Source organism: Stomoxys calcitrans, chromosome 1 (genome assembly GCF_963082655.1).
Source record: "Stomoxys calcitrans chromosome 1, idStoCalc2.1, whole genome shotgun sequence".
NCBI classification, from domain to species: Eukaryota; Metazoa; Arthropoda; class Insecta; order Diptera; family Muscidae; genus Stomoxys; species Stomoxys calcitrans.
The window spans coordinates 252,297,987-252,314,614 of NC_081552.1; the positions used below are offsets into that span (position 1 = coordinate 252,297,987).

General features: G+C 41.9%; 1 protein-coding gene across 4 annotated transcripts; it reads left to right on the plus strand.

Annotated features, from left to right (window-relative positions):
* The first annotated feature begins 2,065 nt into the window (after positions 1–2,065).
* Positions 2,066–12,162, plus strand: LOC131994067 (uncharacterized). 4 transcript variants are annotated; one of them, XM_059360270.1, is made up of 2 exons: positions 2,066–3,357; positions 11,163–12,162. In XM_059360270.1, the coding sequence occupies exon 2, from the start codon at positions 11,170–11,172 to the stop codon at positions 11,818–11,820; it is 651 nt and encodes a 216-aa protein (XP_059216253.1). In that variant the 5' UTR covers positions 2,066–3,357; positions 11,163–11,169; the 3' UTR covers positions 11,821–12,162. The 4 variants fall into 4 exon arrangements, with proteins under 4 accessions (XP_059216253.1, XP_059216254.1, XP_059216255.1 ...); XM_059360271.1 differs by having other exon boundaries at positions 2,066–3,335; XM_059360272.1 differs by having other exon boundaries at positions 2,066–3,257.
* The last annotated feature ends 4,466 nt before the right edge of the window (positions 12,163–16,628 follow it).

Consider the following 16,628-nt stretch of genomic DNA (forward strand, 5'->3'; position numbering starts at 1 on the left):
ATGTCCTTTGGGAGATTATTGGCAGCACTTACACTTGTTAGGTTAGGTTAAGATTAAATGGCAGTCTGCCATCAGACTCACTTAGACGTTTTCGTCGATTGTGATACCACAGGAACAGAAGTAGGGAGATGCCTTCTAGTTCCTACCATTGAACCATCCAGATAGCTTTAAAAAGCCCACCAACATGCGAACGTTCACATCCGCTAAATATTGGTTTGCCCAAAAAGTAATTGCGGATTTTTCATATAGTCGGCGTTGACAAATTTTTTCACAGCTTGTGACTCTGTAATTGCATTCTTTCTTCTGTCAGTTTTAGCTTGCTTTAGAAAAAAAGTGTAAAAAAGCATTTTTGATTAAAGTTTATTCTAAGTTTTATTAAAAATACATTTACTTTCTTTTAAAAAATCCGCAACAACTTTTTGGGCAACCCAATACGACAAGTTCTCGAAGAATTGAGAACCTAATGTGGACCTCCTTCTGACTGCCAGTGCGGGGCACACACACAAAAGCTGCTCTATGGTCTCTTCTTTTTCGATGTCCTCACAGATTCTGCAAAAGTCGTTACTGGCAACCTTCAGTCTGTCAGCATGTTTTCCGATTAGACAGTGACCTATCATGACGGACACAATGACTGAGACGTCTATTCTAGCCAGTTACAGCAAAGCGGTAGACTTCTTCAAGTCTAGATTAGGCCACATAGTTTTGCAATGCTCACAGCCCCCTCTTTGTGCCCATCTTTCATTCGTTGCCCTTCAGGCCTGATCCTGAAAACTTAGCTTACATGTCGCTAGAGGCATACTACCCACAGATTCCAGTATCCCTGGAATGTGTAGAGTAGTTCCTAGTAGCGGTAGACTTCTTCAAGTCTAGATTAGGCCACATAGTTTTGGAATGCTCACAGCCCCCGCTTTGTGACCATCTTTCATTCGTTGCCCTTCAGGCCTGATCCTGAAAACTTAGCTTACATGTCGCTAGAGGCATACTACCCACAGATTCCAGTATCCCTGGAATGTGTAGGGTAGTTTCTAGTCTCGCAAGCTCGTCCGCTTTACAATTCCCTGAGATATCTCTGTGGCACCCAGAACAGGTGAATTTTGCACTGTTCAGCCGCCACGTTAAGAGATCAGAGACAGTCGAGGGAGGTTTTTGTGTTAAAAAATACGTTCTCCAGGGAAAAAATACGTTCTCCTCCACTTCCTCAATTGCAAGGATCTCCGCTTGATATACACTCCAGTGGTCGGGTAACCTTTTCGATATGACCAGTTCTAGTTCCAAACTACCATTGCTATAGAATTCTATGCAACTTCTATTACCAGGGATATCGTAGTTCCAATCGGTTCTATCAGGAATTGTGGTACAGTACTTTTTATCAAAAAGCGGCCCAGGTAGGGTGTAATCCACACTGCCTGGAACATCGGATATTGTATCAAGGATTACACAGTGTCCGGAGCCGCCACATGACCAATGAGAAGCTACCTTAACCTCACGGCAGTGGTCACAGCAATTTGCCACAATGTCCAAAGGCATTAGATGTAGCATTCTATTCAGTACATCAGATAGTGTCGTCCTCAGTGCGGCAGTGTGATGCACAAACAAGCCATCCTTTGGATCTGGTTGAGTATTGAACAGTAGGTGAAGCGCCGTCCACCAGACCACAACACCATATAGCATTATAGGTCTGACAACTGCTTTATATATCCAGTGCATGACGCCCGGTCTAAACCTCCAACTTTTGCCATTGGCTCTCTTGCAGGTGTTTAGGGGAAAGAGTGTGGACAAATTTGAATTTGTCCCTTTAAATTTAAGAATATAAGGTAGAATAAGTGCCATGAATTTTAATTGAATTGTGAATTATTATTATGAATTGTATAATCGATGGTCCATCGAAGCCGTTCACTGAGAGTACCATCGATTAAGGTAATCCCCGTCTGCATTGTCTAACATACTTAGTTGTGTGTCATCGGTTCGGTAAGTGAAACCACTTAAATTCTCTAAGAAGGCAGCATACATTACATACACACTTGTAAAGGGCAGAGTAAAACCAAAAAAAAAAAAAAGATAGTTCTACACGGAAAATGTATAAAAGTGCAAAATACATTATGAATGTGAAAACCGCATGTAAAGACCAAAAAACGCATTTTTAAATGCGGTGTAATATATGGGAAATCCCTTAAAAAAAGAGATAAAATTTGTTATTCCATGCAAACTATCAGCTCGTCTCAATTCCTTTTTCAAAAGTGTGTATGTAAATGCCTTTATCTATATAACAAAAAAAAGATAGAATCGTCAATTGTGAGAGGAAAGTGCTAAAAGTGCAAAGAAGTGTTGTTGCTGTCTGTCCTCATGTGTTGGACACCGTAAAAAGTGCTGAAAACAAGGTTATTTAAAAACATATTTCTGTACACATCTCTGAAAATTGCATAAAATTCATGTTATTTTGTTCATTGGCAGAAATCCCGTTAAAGTCAAATGAAAGTCGTTTAAAAGTCTACATAACGGGTTAAGATCACAAGAAAAAAAGTACATAATTTCAACCAAAAACATAAGAATTTTAATACATAGTCGGTTCTATATACAACACAAAGTTCAACGATCGTTTCGTACGGTGTATAAAAGAACGGAGATTAATGTTAACTCTCTCATTACATTGGTATTGAAGAAGAGAGTAAATAACTAGATTTCAACTGGAAGGGCCAAAGCCAAAAGCGAATGAAGGAAGAGCAAAAAAGCAAAAAAGAAGAAGCACTCAGGCAGACAGACACACACTTGCAAGAAGAAGAATTTAGTTACATTTGAATAGATTTGAAGTTAAGTGATGAGTGCAATCGGAAGGCAATATTTAAAACAATTGTGAAAGAACGAAAGGTGCAAAAGTTAAAAAGAAAAATGTGCTTTAATTTACGTTCACTATTTGTAAAGCATGCAAAAGGTCATAAAATTTAAAAGGAAAAAAAAAAGGAAAATTGTTGAAATAAAAAAGGAAAATTGTTTGAAAAAAAAGACAAGTGAAATTAGAAGAAAAGCAAAAAAAAAAAAAAACCAATCACTCTGTTGAACATACATACATAGTTAAAAGCAGACAGCACTAGACAAGTTAAAAAAAAAAAAAAAAAAAAAAAAAAATATTGTAAAATAAGTGTTTAAAATTACCGCAACAACAGGTAAAGTTTAAAATTTAATAACATTCACAAACTGGGCCCTAAAAATCAATGAAAACAAAAGGAAAAAATATTGCACATGTGGCTTATTAACTAAATGTAAATTTATTGCACCGTTTAATTTATTGCACTTCATAAAGAGGGAAAAAGAATTAACCCGCATTCTCATACATTAAGGTGGGTGATTATGTAAATTTCGGTGAGTGGCAGTTTAACAAAGAGAAAAAAAAAAATTCCAGTTTTTACAGAATATTGCACTAATAAAATATTGCAGTTTTCGTAAAATATTGCACATATCCCAATCATTACCCGCTCACATACGCAACTAAATCTATAAAAATTCATCTGTCCAACACTTTTGTTGGCGATTGTGTTAAAGTCATTGCACAGATCAAGATTACTACGCCATTTCGATATTATTTCATGCTTCGCAATTGTTAATCCCCGCTTATACACGCTTAATACATTGCATAGAAATCCAAATAGGCAATTGATTCAGTTAAAATTATTTACTATTTAAAATTCACATCGTCAAAAGATCATTTCAACATCCCAAGCGTTTACCCGCTCTTACATACGCTTGAGTCATTCAATAAACACATAAAGATTTAAAATATTTAAAACTAAAAATATTGCACAATAACACATATCATTTTTCATTGGCCAAAGCTGACCCACTTTCATGTACGCTAGTTAATGCATACCATTAAACATATAAATATTTCCCCCTTGTGGGTTTGGTATTTTGGTAATATTGCACACGTTGATATCACGACAATAGTTGATATTTATGTATTGAACTAAGCTAAAAATATTAAAATATTGCACTAATTTGAAACACTAAATCTAAATCACAGCACTATAGTTTTATTGCACATCTCCCTCACATTTTTATATGTAGTACATTATTGCACGATTCTATCTCCATTTATTTTCTAATTATAATCATCATCGATAAACGTAAACAAAGAGAGGAAAAAAAAGAGAACCCATCAAAGCAATTGGGTTACAAGAATAAGAAAAAGTAAAATCAAACTGAAAACATAAAGCGTAAATAAACAAGAAGGGCGAGGGACTAACTCGTCGCTTTGTACAAAAAAAAAAAAAAAAAAAAAAAACATACGCGCCAATTCTCCGCTCAGTCTATCATTTATACGTATGAGTGTATGTATATTTATGTCCAAGGGGTATCGTCTGTGCTGCTTACTCCCTACACATTGACTCTGCCGCTGCTTGACAGGCAGAGCCCACGCGTTCGGCCACCTGGTACACACACGTACATACATAACAATTAATCAAGTTTGTTTTGCTCCCATTGGAAGTGGTTATATGAAGATCAAAACAAACCACCAAATACGCGGTGTTGCCAGATTAGCGCTTTGGTAACTGGTTGTGGGATTTGGTTTTTTTCTGGAAATTTGTCTCGCTTATGCGAATTGACGGAAAACCAACCCGTCTATAAAAGGAAAAGAAAAGTTTGGGGATAGAACAAGAATTTCCATTACCGCCAGCAGACATACACTGGGAAAAATTTTTTGAGAATTTACTATTTACTATACCATTACCAGCATATGTAATTTGAATTGAGGGACAGGGAATTATTTTCGTACTAACAGAATCAATACATATACTAACTAACCCATTTCATTGCAAACCATATACACATTGTTTATCTGAATTTCAGCCTTTATGTGAACTTGTTTAACAAGTTGAAGATTTTTATGAATTAATCAGAGATATTTGAAGAAATTTCTGGAGTAACAAAGACGTATGTGTTTTTTGCGGTTTTACAACATTCATTTTCACATATGGTCAAGAAATCAACTCCAAAAAATTTCAACAAATGTCATTTGACTATCTTGTGAATTACTAAATACCCTAATTGCTCACAGTAAAGTTCAAGAAATTCTCTTTATGCGCTCCTCCTCTACAGTAGAGGTTGTTCCCTTTTAATTAGAGTGCGATTCGAGTAGAGGTTTATCTCTCTATTGAACTACATTTCATGAATTTGGTACAATTCCTCTGACTTGAATTTGCGGACACCACTTGTCCTTACTATTATGCCCATCTCAAGAATTTCAGTCCCTCACCTTTAGTAGTATGAATTATTTGGGTTAACTCTAAGATCTTGCCTTTGGTACTCTCGCTTTAAGTCTAAGACTACTCTTTAGACGCCCGCTAAGATTCTGATTTTTAATCTATATTTGGCATTTAATGCGGGAACCGCTTCTTTAATTATTCAGAATCTTATCACCTCTTACCGGCGGAACAATTTGGTTATTCATCGGAGCTTTACGCTTGCACTCAATTCAATCGCAAATCAAAATTGTCTCGATCTCACTGGGTTTCCAAAGGCAAACAGATTTTCTTACGACATTCTACCAAATAATTCTTCTGCATTACTTTCTCAGACAGGAGTTGAAAGCTCTTTCCACTTCGCTTACCTACTCTATTTCTCATTGTTCACTTTATTTTACGGATTCAGTACAAAATGAGCTTAGAGAACGCGACCGCAGACATGGCTTCCCAGTCTTCAGGATCCAATCCTTTATCAGATCCCGCTTCCGCAATTAAGAGGTCTTTGAATCATGACAAGTTTCTATTTGACTGCGACCACTTGATCAACTTTTGTACTCAATTTGAACAGAGCGACATTCAGGATCAGACTGATTCTGTTTTGGAGGTGAAATTGGAAGACCTCGAGAATAGGTGGCAACGACTTCAAGCTACCTATGAAGGTCTCATGCTAGCTCCAAGAAATGTCAACACCAAGGACTTTAGGGAGAACGCTAGAATTAATTTCAACGCCAGCTCTGAAGCCTATTACACGGCAAGGTCCCAAATCCTAGATATTCTAAGAATATCAGGCGGAAATGCTCGCCAAAACGCGAGGCACAGCCTTATTCCGGCTTACCTTCCCCAGCCTTCGGTTAACCACTCGTCTCAAGATGTAGCTGACAGTTACATCAAGGTCCCTCCGTGTGATACGGAAATTTTTAAAGGAGGTTACGAAGAATGGCCGTCTTTCCGTGACATGTTCACGGCGGTCTACGTCAACCATCCGAAATTAACAAGAGCTCAGAAATTGTATCATCTGCGGAACAAGACTAGGGGTGCGGCCGGCGCCATAGTCAAAAGATACACGCTTTGCGATGAGAACTTTGAGCTCGCTTGGAGTGCTCTAAAGGCTCGCTATGAGAACAAGCGAGTCTTAGTGGACAACCAATTGAAGATTCTCTTCAACATTCCGTCAGCTTCTGTGGAGAACAGTGAGGCAATTCACAAAATTCAAGCCACCGTGAATGATTGTCTGTGCACTCTCAAGACTCTGGACGTCAATGTAGAAAGCTGGGACCCCATATTGTTATATTTGGTTTCGACCAAATTGCCAGATGAAACGCTGGCTCTGTGGGAACAATCCCTCAGATCTCATCGCGATCTTCCTACCTGGAACCAGCTCGATGAATTTCTCATCAACAGGTACGAAATTGTGGAACGGCTCTCGAGCATAAAGGCCACAAAGACCAGAAGTTCGCTCCCGTCTCAAAGCAGTGGTAAGATCCAAACTTATCACTCGCAAGAAAAGCTAAGCTCTTCTTGCCCCCTTTGCAGTTCCGACCACACAATAAGGAGTTGTGGACAGTTTCGGAAATACACTGCACAACAACGCATAGATTTTGCATACAAGCACAAATTGTGCATAAATTGTCTCTCCTCATCTCATCTCAAGACAAATTGCAAGAGTGTAAACACTTGTATTATTTGTCATAAGCCACACCACACTCTGCTTCATCTAAGAAGTAAGCCAGAAGAGAAAACTGAAGATCATGTAACCCATTCTGGTCACGAGGATGACAAGGGTCAAATTAAGTCCTCTGGCATGAATTCAAAAAGCACATCTCACAATGAGACTCCCTCAACTTCAGCCGCAAGGCGATCCTCGCATGTTCAGGCAAATTTTTCGGCCAACAACGACATGATTTTGTTACGAACAGCTCTAGTTCGTGTTGAACATCAAGGGGAGTTGTTTACGCTAAGAGCTCTTATTGATCCCGGTTCTCAACGAACCTTTATAACACAAAGAATTCAGAGGCGCTTGCAAATTCCCACCTCTAAAGCGCACTTTGAGATTTCTGGAATTGGCGAACAGACTCAAACATCGAATAAAGAATGCCAACTAGTCATTGTTGCGGAGAAATACGATGTCCGCTTTTCAGTCTCAGCAATAGTATTGCCTAAAATGACAAAATGGCTTCCTTCCGTCTCGTTCGAAATCTCAAATCCCTCAGAGTTGGAGGAGCTAGATCTGGCCGATCCAAATTTCAACAAATCCGCTCAAATTGACCTGATTCTAGGCAATGATTCGGAACGATTCATAAACATTGAAGGAATCAGAAAAAATATATGTGGCGATACCTCAGCATACAATACAGTTTTTGGCTGGGTATTGAGCGGTCCAATGCAAACTGAAAGAATTTTCTCATTCTCCACGAACGTGGTTGAATCCGAAGATGTAAGGATCAGCAAACTTCTGAGGAAATTCTGGGAGCAAGAAGAGGTACCCATGGCTCCCCCTCTTTGTGAAGAGGATCAGTTTTGCGAAGAGTTTTACTCTAAAACTACCTCCAGATCCCCGGACGGTAAATACGTCGTGAGACTGCCTTTCAAAGCAGAAATCTCCGACTCCCTTTCTCTTGGCTCGTCTCGCTTTCTGGCTCTAGCTCAGTATAATCGGATGGAGACAAAGCTCTCTAATGATCCCGAGCTAAAAACCGAGTACAACTCGGTTTTAAACGAGTACATTTCTCTTGATCATGCTCAGGAGGCCTCGTCTCAGGAAATCCACTGCGATGGACGATACAATTCCTTTTATCTCCCACACCACGCAGTCGTCCGTCCAGAACACAAGTCCACAAAGGTGAGAGTTGTGTTCAACGCATCTCGTAAGAGCAAATCTGGTTATTCGCTTAATGATGTGCTCCACACTGGACCTACACTGCAAACCGATTTGACATCTGTGATCCTCAATTGGCGCAGATACCGATATGTGTTCTGTGGCGACATTCAAAAGATGTATAGGCAAATATGGCTACATCCGATCGACAGAGCATATCAGCGCATTCTTTTCAGGCCGGATCCAAAGGGACCGGTAAAGGATTTTGAGCTAAAAACGGTTACCTTTGGTCTGAATTGCGCACCGTTTTTGGCTATTCGCACACTCTTGCAACTTGCATCTGACTCTGAGAACGAATTTCCCAATGTCGCGAAAGCATTAAGGAAAGAGACATATGTCGATGACATTTTGTCCGGCGGCTTCTCTATAGAGGACACCATTCGAGCGCAAGAGGACTTGATATCAGTCCTTAAGCAGGCGGGCTTTCCTCTCGTCAAGTTGACTGCGAACGACCCACATTTGCTTGCACATCTCCCACAGGAGAGTCTGTATGACTCTGATTTCCTACGCTTCGATGAGTCAAGCACTACTAGGACACTGGGTATCAAGTGGAACGCACTAACTGATTCGTTCAGTTATACCCTCGGCTCTATATCAACAGACCAGCCCATGAGCAAACGCAGAGTCCTCTCTGCCGTCGCGCAATTATTTGATCCTGCGGGATGGGTGACCCCTGTAGTGATAAGATCAAAGATACTGATGCAGCAACTTTGGCTGGAAGGACTGGATTGGGATGACGAACTCGGCCCAGAGACCCTGCTGAAGTGGAATGCTCTAGTGACTGACTTGAATCACATAGGAGAAATTTCCATACCCAGATGGCTACAGTATCATCCCTCTGATACAGTAGAGATTCACGGGTTCTCTGACGCGTCTCAGGCAGCAATGTGCGCATGTGTGTACATTCGGTGTCAAACTTCCAAATCGGTTGTCTTCTCAAATTTGCTCGTCGCAAAGAGTAAAGTAGCCCCACTGAAGCCTGTATGCCTGCCACGTCTAGAGCTCAACGGAGCCTACCTTCTCGCAAAGCTTGTCAACTTTGTACTATGCACTGTCGATCTAGACATTAGTGGCATAACTCTTTGGACGGACTCATCCATTGTCCTTGGCTGGTTAACAAAACCACCATGGACATGGGAAACATACGTGGCAAATCGAACGTCCAAGATTCATGACTTTCTTCCAGGGGGGACATGGCGACACGTCCCTACTCATGACAATCCAGCCGACCTCGGCACAAGAGGTTGTAGGCCGCAGGACCTCACCTGTAACTCATTGTGGTTTCATGGCCCAAATTGGCTGACGAACCCACCGTCAGAATGGCCCAACAGGAACCCTTTGGTCTCCCCGGAGATAGGAAAGCGCCTAGATATCCAGGTTATGCACGAGACAGTAGAGGATTCAGACATCTTGCTCAGATTCTCTTCGTACCCCCGAGCATTGAGGGTGGTCTCCTACGTGTTCAGATTCTATTATAATTGCCTTGCTAAATCTAGAGGTACCACGAGAAACTCCTCTCCAATTCTTACCCAGGATGAGGTTATACACACGAAATTCCGCCTAATAATGTTAGCCCAGATGAAATGGTACCCAGATGAATACAAGCAAGTTAGTAGGTCTGAAGAATTGTCCAACAAAACCTCACTGCAATGTTTGAACCCCTTCCTAGATCGGGACAAGGTCCTACGTGTTAATGGTCGACTCGCAGCTAGTTCTTTACCCTACAACGAAAGGTTTCCCATCATACTTCCTGGGAACTCTCGGCTTTGCCACCTCTATTTGCTCCATTTGCATGAATTTCTCGCCCACGGTGAGTGCATCCTAATGTGTCGCATGATTCAGACAGAATTTTACATCTCACGTCTCAAGCCGAGAGTGAAGAACGTCATTCATAAGTGCAAAACTTGCATCATTTTTAGGAAGAAACCTTGCGTCCAAATAATGGCTCCGCTCCCTCCGGACAGATGCACTATAACACCACCATTTCACGTGACCGGTATAGATTTTGCAGGACCCTTTGAAATTAGGAGTTCATCCCTGCGCCGATCCCCTCTCTTAAAAGGCTATGTGAGCATCTTCGTGTGCTTCGCCACCAAGGCCGTACATTTGGAGCCATGTTCCGAGCTTTCCACGGCGGCATTTGAGGCCGCATTTTGTCGATTCGTTGGGAGGCGAGGCCTACCTCGGAAGGTAGTATCTGACAATGGCAGAAATTTCGTAGGTGCTAGTCGAAAGATGCTGAGGGAATTTAGGAGTTTTATTCAGACTGCGGCAAGCGACATTGCTGAGAGGTACTCCACACAGGGCTTTGAGTGGCAGTTTATACCCCCTCATGCTCCACATATGGGTGGGCTTTGGGAATCAGCCGTAAAATGTTTCAAACACCATTTCAGGAGAGTGGCTGGCGCTCATTTATTTACATTCGAACAATTTGCGACATTACTTGCTCGGATTGAAGGAGTTCTAAACTCTCGCCCTATCTCTGCCGTCTCTGAGGATCCAAATGACCTCACGGCGTTAACTCCAGGACACTTTTTAAAAGGCGCTCCGATAATGTCATTTCCAGAGCCCTTAGCTGAAGATATCTCCTTGGTAAACAGGTGGCTGAAATTGAAGGCAATCCATCACCAGTTTGCTATTAGATGGAAAGAGGAATATCTGAAAGCACTGCAGAAACGATACAAGTGGAAGACCACATCTCCAGATATAGAAGTTGGTGATCTAGTAGTCGTAATGGACGATCTACTACCACCTAGCGACTGGCGACTAGGAAGAGTGACTAAGACTCACAGCGGTTCCGATAAGAGGACTAGAATTGCGGATGTAAGAATTGCATCAGGAGTCATTACTCGACCAATTGTTAAATTATGCCACTTACCTTTGCTCAATCAACCCCAATGAAAATCCTAGCCTAATACTATATCGATGCATCATTTTGCATAGGGGCATACTAACCCCTTTTATCACTCATCTCATTGTATCTCGTTCTCATATGATCTGTGTCACTTGTTGCTTGCATTGCCAAATTATTAACCTCTGTTAACTTTCAGATCTACAATGCGTGTCCAAGACGTCTACAAGTGCATGGTGTGCCAAAACCGCCACGCCCTCAGGTACTGCCCATCTTTTATTTTGATGACTGTCGAAGATAGAAGGACGGCAGTTAGACAACACAAGTATTGTCGAAATTGCCTTGCCAAAAGCCACACCGTGGAAGATTGCCAGTCGACGGAGACGTGTAGGAAATGTGGGTTCCAGCACCACACCATGCTGCACCCACGAAAACTAGCACCAAAGCCGAAAAGCTCCAAGGCAGCCACCAGAACGCCCATGGCACAGCCTCGGCGACAAGAGCCAAAAAAAACCAACAATGGCCAATCCACATCCGCTCAGGCCCAACGAGACCAACCAGCCAAATCACGACTAGGCCGACGTCAAAATACAGCTGCCGCCCGCCAACAACAGCCACACCCCAAAAGACACAACGGGCCCCAGAACCACCGAAACAACAAACAGGCAAACCAACGCAACACTCAACAAAGAATCAACCGAAAGCCAAAGCGCAAACCCCAGCGAAAACCCACCAAGAAACCACAACACCAACCAACAAACCAACCACCAACTCTCCAACCTAATTATTTGATTTTGTCTGAAGCGATCAAGTCGCTGGCAACCGTCTTGTGTGCAACTCCCTCAAACTTTGCGTGAACGCAAGGCCGGCGCCATGGACAAATTTGAATTTGTCCCTTTAAATTTAAGAATATAAGGTAGAATAAGTGCCATGAATTTTAATTGAATTGTGAATTATTATTATGAATTGTATAGCGTATAAGATATCCCCCTTTTTTGCCATCCGTACTAATCTGGAATAGAGTGTAAGACTATTGTGAATTGTTAGCTATAAGCCTTTTAGTACTGCAGCTCACTTGCCTTTTTTCAAATGTATACAATTTCACTTCTTCCACAACCGCAGCCAGGTGAGCATCCACATCTCTTTTCCCCTCTCTGTTTTTCCCAATAAAACCCAACGTTGTACCTCTCATAACCCGACACTTACCGTTTTCTTATTTTTTTTCTTTTCGTTTTGGATACTTCATTTTCCTATTTAACTCATTATTCCTCTGTGTACGAGGAATAATAAGTTAAAAAACTCCCGCACTTACAGTCCACTTAACATCCACAGCCACACAGGGAATTCCTACAGTGACGTCACATCGCCTCTCATCATTTCATCGCTAGCACCACAAATCCCCAAGTGATCTCAATCACCCCCGCTCCGTCTAGCTAGGAAACCCCCCAATCTTGTGCAGAGTGGTCTTTCCTGCCCTTTTCAAAATGTTAAATTTCTTGTCCAGAAAAACACCCAGGTAGTCTGTAAATGGAACATTCTCTCCTCCCAAGGAGACAGGTGCCACTGTAGGTAACTTGTACCTCCTGCCGAAAAGAACTACTTCTGTCTTGTACGGATTAACGCCGAGACCACTTTCGGCAGCCCACTTCGCTGTTGCACGTAGAGCTTCCTGAAGTATATCTCTTATAGTGCTGGGAAACTTTTCCCTAATTGCTATTTCCACGTCATAAGCATACGCTTAGACCTTTTTCTTCCAGAGACAACTTTATCCTTCATGATTGACGTCGGTTTTACGTTATTGAAAGCACCTTCAACAATGTCAAGAAATGCTGCCATTGCAAATTCCTTGACAGCGAGAGAACCCTCTATGTAGCCGACTAGGTGATGAAGGGCTGTTTCAGTGGACTTGCCTTTACTATATGCATGCTGCTGCCGAGACAGGCAATCTCCAGGGATCTTTGCCCTAAGATATGTCTCTATCAACCTCTCAAGAGTCTTCAGTAAAAGGGTGGCAGAGTAATAAGACGAATTTCTTTCGCCTTCGTGTGGTAGGGTTTTTCTACCTTCGAAATGAAAATGACCTTAGTGTCCCTCCATCCCACAGGTATATCAGACATGCTTATACAAGCAGAGTATATTTCCCTAAGCCAAGGAACCAGTCTTTCAGACACAGCTTGTAATTCAACCGGTGATACAACATCAGGGCCTGACGACTTTAAGGAGGCAAAACTTCTTGGCGCCCAAAGGATCTTCGGCTCAGACACAATTTCCTTAATAACCTCCGACGAATACCATACCATTGTCCGTTGGAGAATTTCCCAGGAAATGTGTATCAACGAGTAGTTCTAGTCTTTCCTCACTAGACTTTGTTCATACTTTCTCTGACTTCTGAATATACCCCACCGTAATAGGGCTCGAAGACAGAATCTTCCTTAGTCTAGAGGCCTCAGATGTATCCTCCACGGAGCTGCAGTACGGGCCCTAAGAACTATCAATATCGGACTCCACTCTCATAAGGCCCAAATTGTCATGGTGCGTCCTATTTAGGGGTTGTTATGGGGGATGGGCCGGCCACTCAGTGACTTGGCCCTGAAAATATTGTATATATCAGATTCGTGTTCCACTATAAAATACCTCTTCCTCCCCATATTGCAATGGTCGGCAACTACGTCCTTTTTGGGTGGTGTGAGAGGCGACGCCATAGACACTTTTCCCGAGTATTGATATCAGATTCGTGCTTTACTCCCAAATACCTTTCATTTGAGCCCCATATTGCTATGGTCGTAAATATGTCCCTTTTGGGGGATGATTTTAGAGACGGGCGTCCGATTTAGGGTTATTTTGGGGGTTGGGTAGTGCCCCAAACACTTGGTCCGACAATTGGATATTAGATACGTTTTCTTATCCAAAATACTTTTCGTTTGAGTCCCATATTGTCGTGATTAGTGCATACATATATTTGGTAGGTTTTGGGGTGGGGCGCACCCCCTAGATACCCCATCCGAGATTTTGAGTAGCAAATGTTTGTTTGTTGGTTACTATAAGAAAGCACACAAAATTTCGCTTAAATCGCATCACCCATCACCGAGATCTGGTGTTTCTGAAAATTAGGGTAAGGGGGAGGGTCCGCCCCCCCCCCCCCCCCTTCAGATATCAAAAAAATGTAGTACCCTATTTGCGCCACGGGATCATGATGCATCATTAGTGAAAATTTCAAGAAAATCAGTTCAGCCGTTTCTGAGTCTATAAGGAACACACAAACAAACAAACACAAATTGATTTTTATATTGGGTTGCCCAAAAAGTAATTGCGGATTTTTTAAAAGAAAGTAAATGCATTTTTAATAAAACTTAGAATGAACTTTAATCAAATATGCTTTTTTTACACTTTTTTTCTAAAGCAAGCTAAAACTAACAGCTGATAACTGACAGAAGAAAGAATGCAATTACAGAGTCACAAGCTGTGAAAAAATTTGTCAACGCCGACCAAATGAAAAATCCGCAATTACTTTTTGGGCAACCAATAGACTCGGATCATTACCTTGTTGCAGCAAGGTTTGAACATCGCATCCGTTTGAACATGGCGAGGAAAGTACGATCTGAGCAAACTGCTTGATGAAAGCACTCCTTGTTCCGATGATATAATGACGCAGTTGCAAACTATTACCCAATCCATAGAAAATGCCGATAAATCCGTACTTGGGTACCAAAAGCCTCCTCCAAGAAACCTATGGTACGACCAAGAATGTCGAGATGCTACTGAAGCCAAGAATGCAGCATATAGAGCAACCCTGCAATCAGTAGCAACGCGCCACATGAAGGAGAGGTATCGGGAGAAAAGGAGAGAGGAGAAACATCTATTCCGCAGAAAGAAAAAGGAAATGGAAAGACGTGAGTGTGAGCGAATTGAGATGTACAGGAGTCAGAATGAAGTCCGGAAATTTTACCAAAGAATTAAATATCAAATCAATGGCTTTAGTGCAGACACATCCTCCTGCAGAGACAAAGAAGGAGTTCTGGTAACTGACACAGATAACATGCTGAGGATATGCCAAGAACATTTTACCCAACTGCTAGTGTCCGACAATGGTGGCGAAGACAAAACCGCAGAACCAATCCCTGATGATGACACACAATGTTTACTTCCTAGGCAGAAAGAAGTCCAAGTAGCAGTGACCCGACTAAAGAACAACAAGGCAGCAGGAGCCGACGGGTTACCCGGTGAACTATTTATGACAGAAAGAGACAGGCTTATAAGGTGTTTGCATCAGCTTATCTGCGCAATCTGGCTAGAAGAACGCATACCCGATGATTGGAACCTCAGCATACTATGTCCCGAACACAAGAAAGGAGTCAAGGTGGAATGTTCCAACTACAGAGGAATAAGTCTCCTCCGCATCGCATACAAGACACTCTCGAGCGTACTGTGTGAAAGATTAAAACCTAAAGTCAATGAGATAATTGGGCCCTAACAATGCGGCTTTAGACCTGATAAATCCACCCTGGACCAGATATTCACACTGCGCCAAAACCTGGAAAAGACCTGAGAAGGACAAATCAACACCTACCATCTCTTTGGTGGACTACAAAGCCGCCTTCGATACTCCTTTACGTTTAAAGGTATTTCAAGCCATGTCTGAGTTTGGTATCCTGCAGGATGACACTTGCTGATACGCGTTCCTCAGTAAGAATAGGAAGGAGTCTCTCCGAACCATTTAATACCAAACGAGGTTTCAGACAAGGAGACAACCTATCTTGAGATCTCTTTAATATCCTGCTGGAGAAGATTATACGAGATGCAGATGTGAATAGATATGGCACACTAATCACAAGAGAGCACATGCTACTCGCCTATGCCGACGACATCGATATCATAGGTCGGTCACCGGAAGTAGTAACTGCTGCCTTTGAAAGAATCGAAAGAGAGTCAGTGAAAATGGGTCTGGCTGTAAATGGAGATAAGACGAAATGGATGGTTTCAACTCCCAAAAAGCCTTGCACAACCGAGCAGATAAAGAACATGGAGAAAGTTGGGAACCACAACTTTGAGATAGTCAGTAACTTTATCTAACTCGGCATCGCCGTAACCGAAACGAATGACACCAGTTTTGCGATAAAGCGAAGATTAATACGGGCAAACAGATGCTACTTTGGACTAAGTATGCAGTTAAGAAACAAGGCCACCTCTCGACAGACAAAGATTAGACTATACAAGACACTGATACTATCCGTGTTGTTATATGGTTCTGAAGCATGGGTACTTGTGAAAGCAGATGAGGCAGTACTTGGAGTATTTGAGAGAAAGATTCTTTGTAAAATATATGGTTTGCGTTAATGGAGAATAGAGGCGACGAGCTGTCTGACGACGACGGCATAGTTACAGGTATCAAAATACAACGGCTGCGTTGGCTAGGTCATGTTGTCAGAATTGATGAAGAAGCTCCAGCAAAGAAGTCTTTTGAAGGCAAACATGGTGGTACACGCAAACCGGGAAGACCAAAAGCCCGATGGAAAATTCAAGTGGCGGAAGACACCTTGAAACTTGGTGTCAGATATCGAGGCGCTTGAAAACGCTATTCTACGTTCGGCTAGAGGAACAAATATTCTTTCATGACCAATTTATGTAAAGTATTGGGTTGCCCAAAAAGTAATTGCGGATTTTTTAA

Coding starts and splice junctions, on each gene's coding strand:
- LOC131994067 (XM_059360270.1), top strand. CDS start 11,170: ATGCGTGTCCAAGACGTCTACAAGTGCATGGTGTGCCAAAACCGCCAC.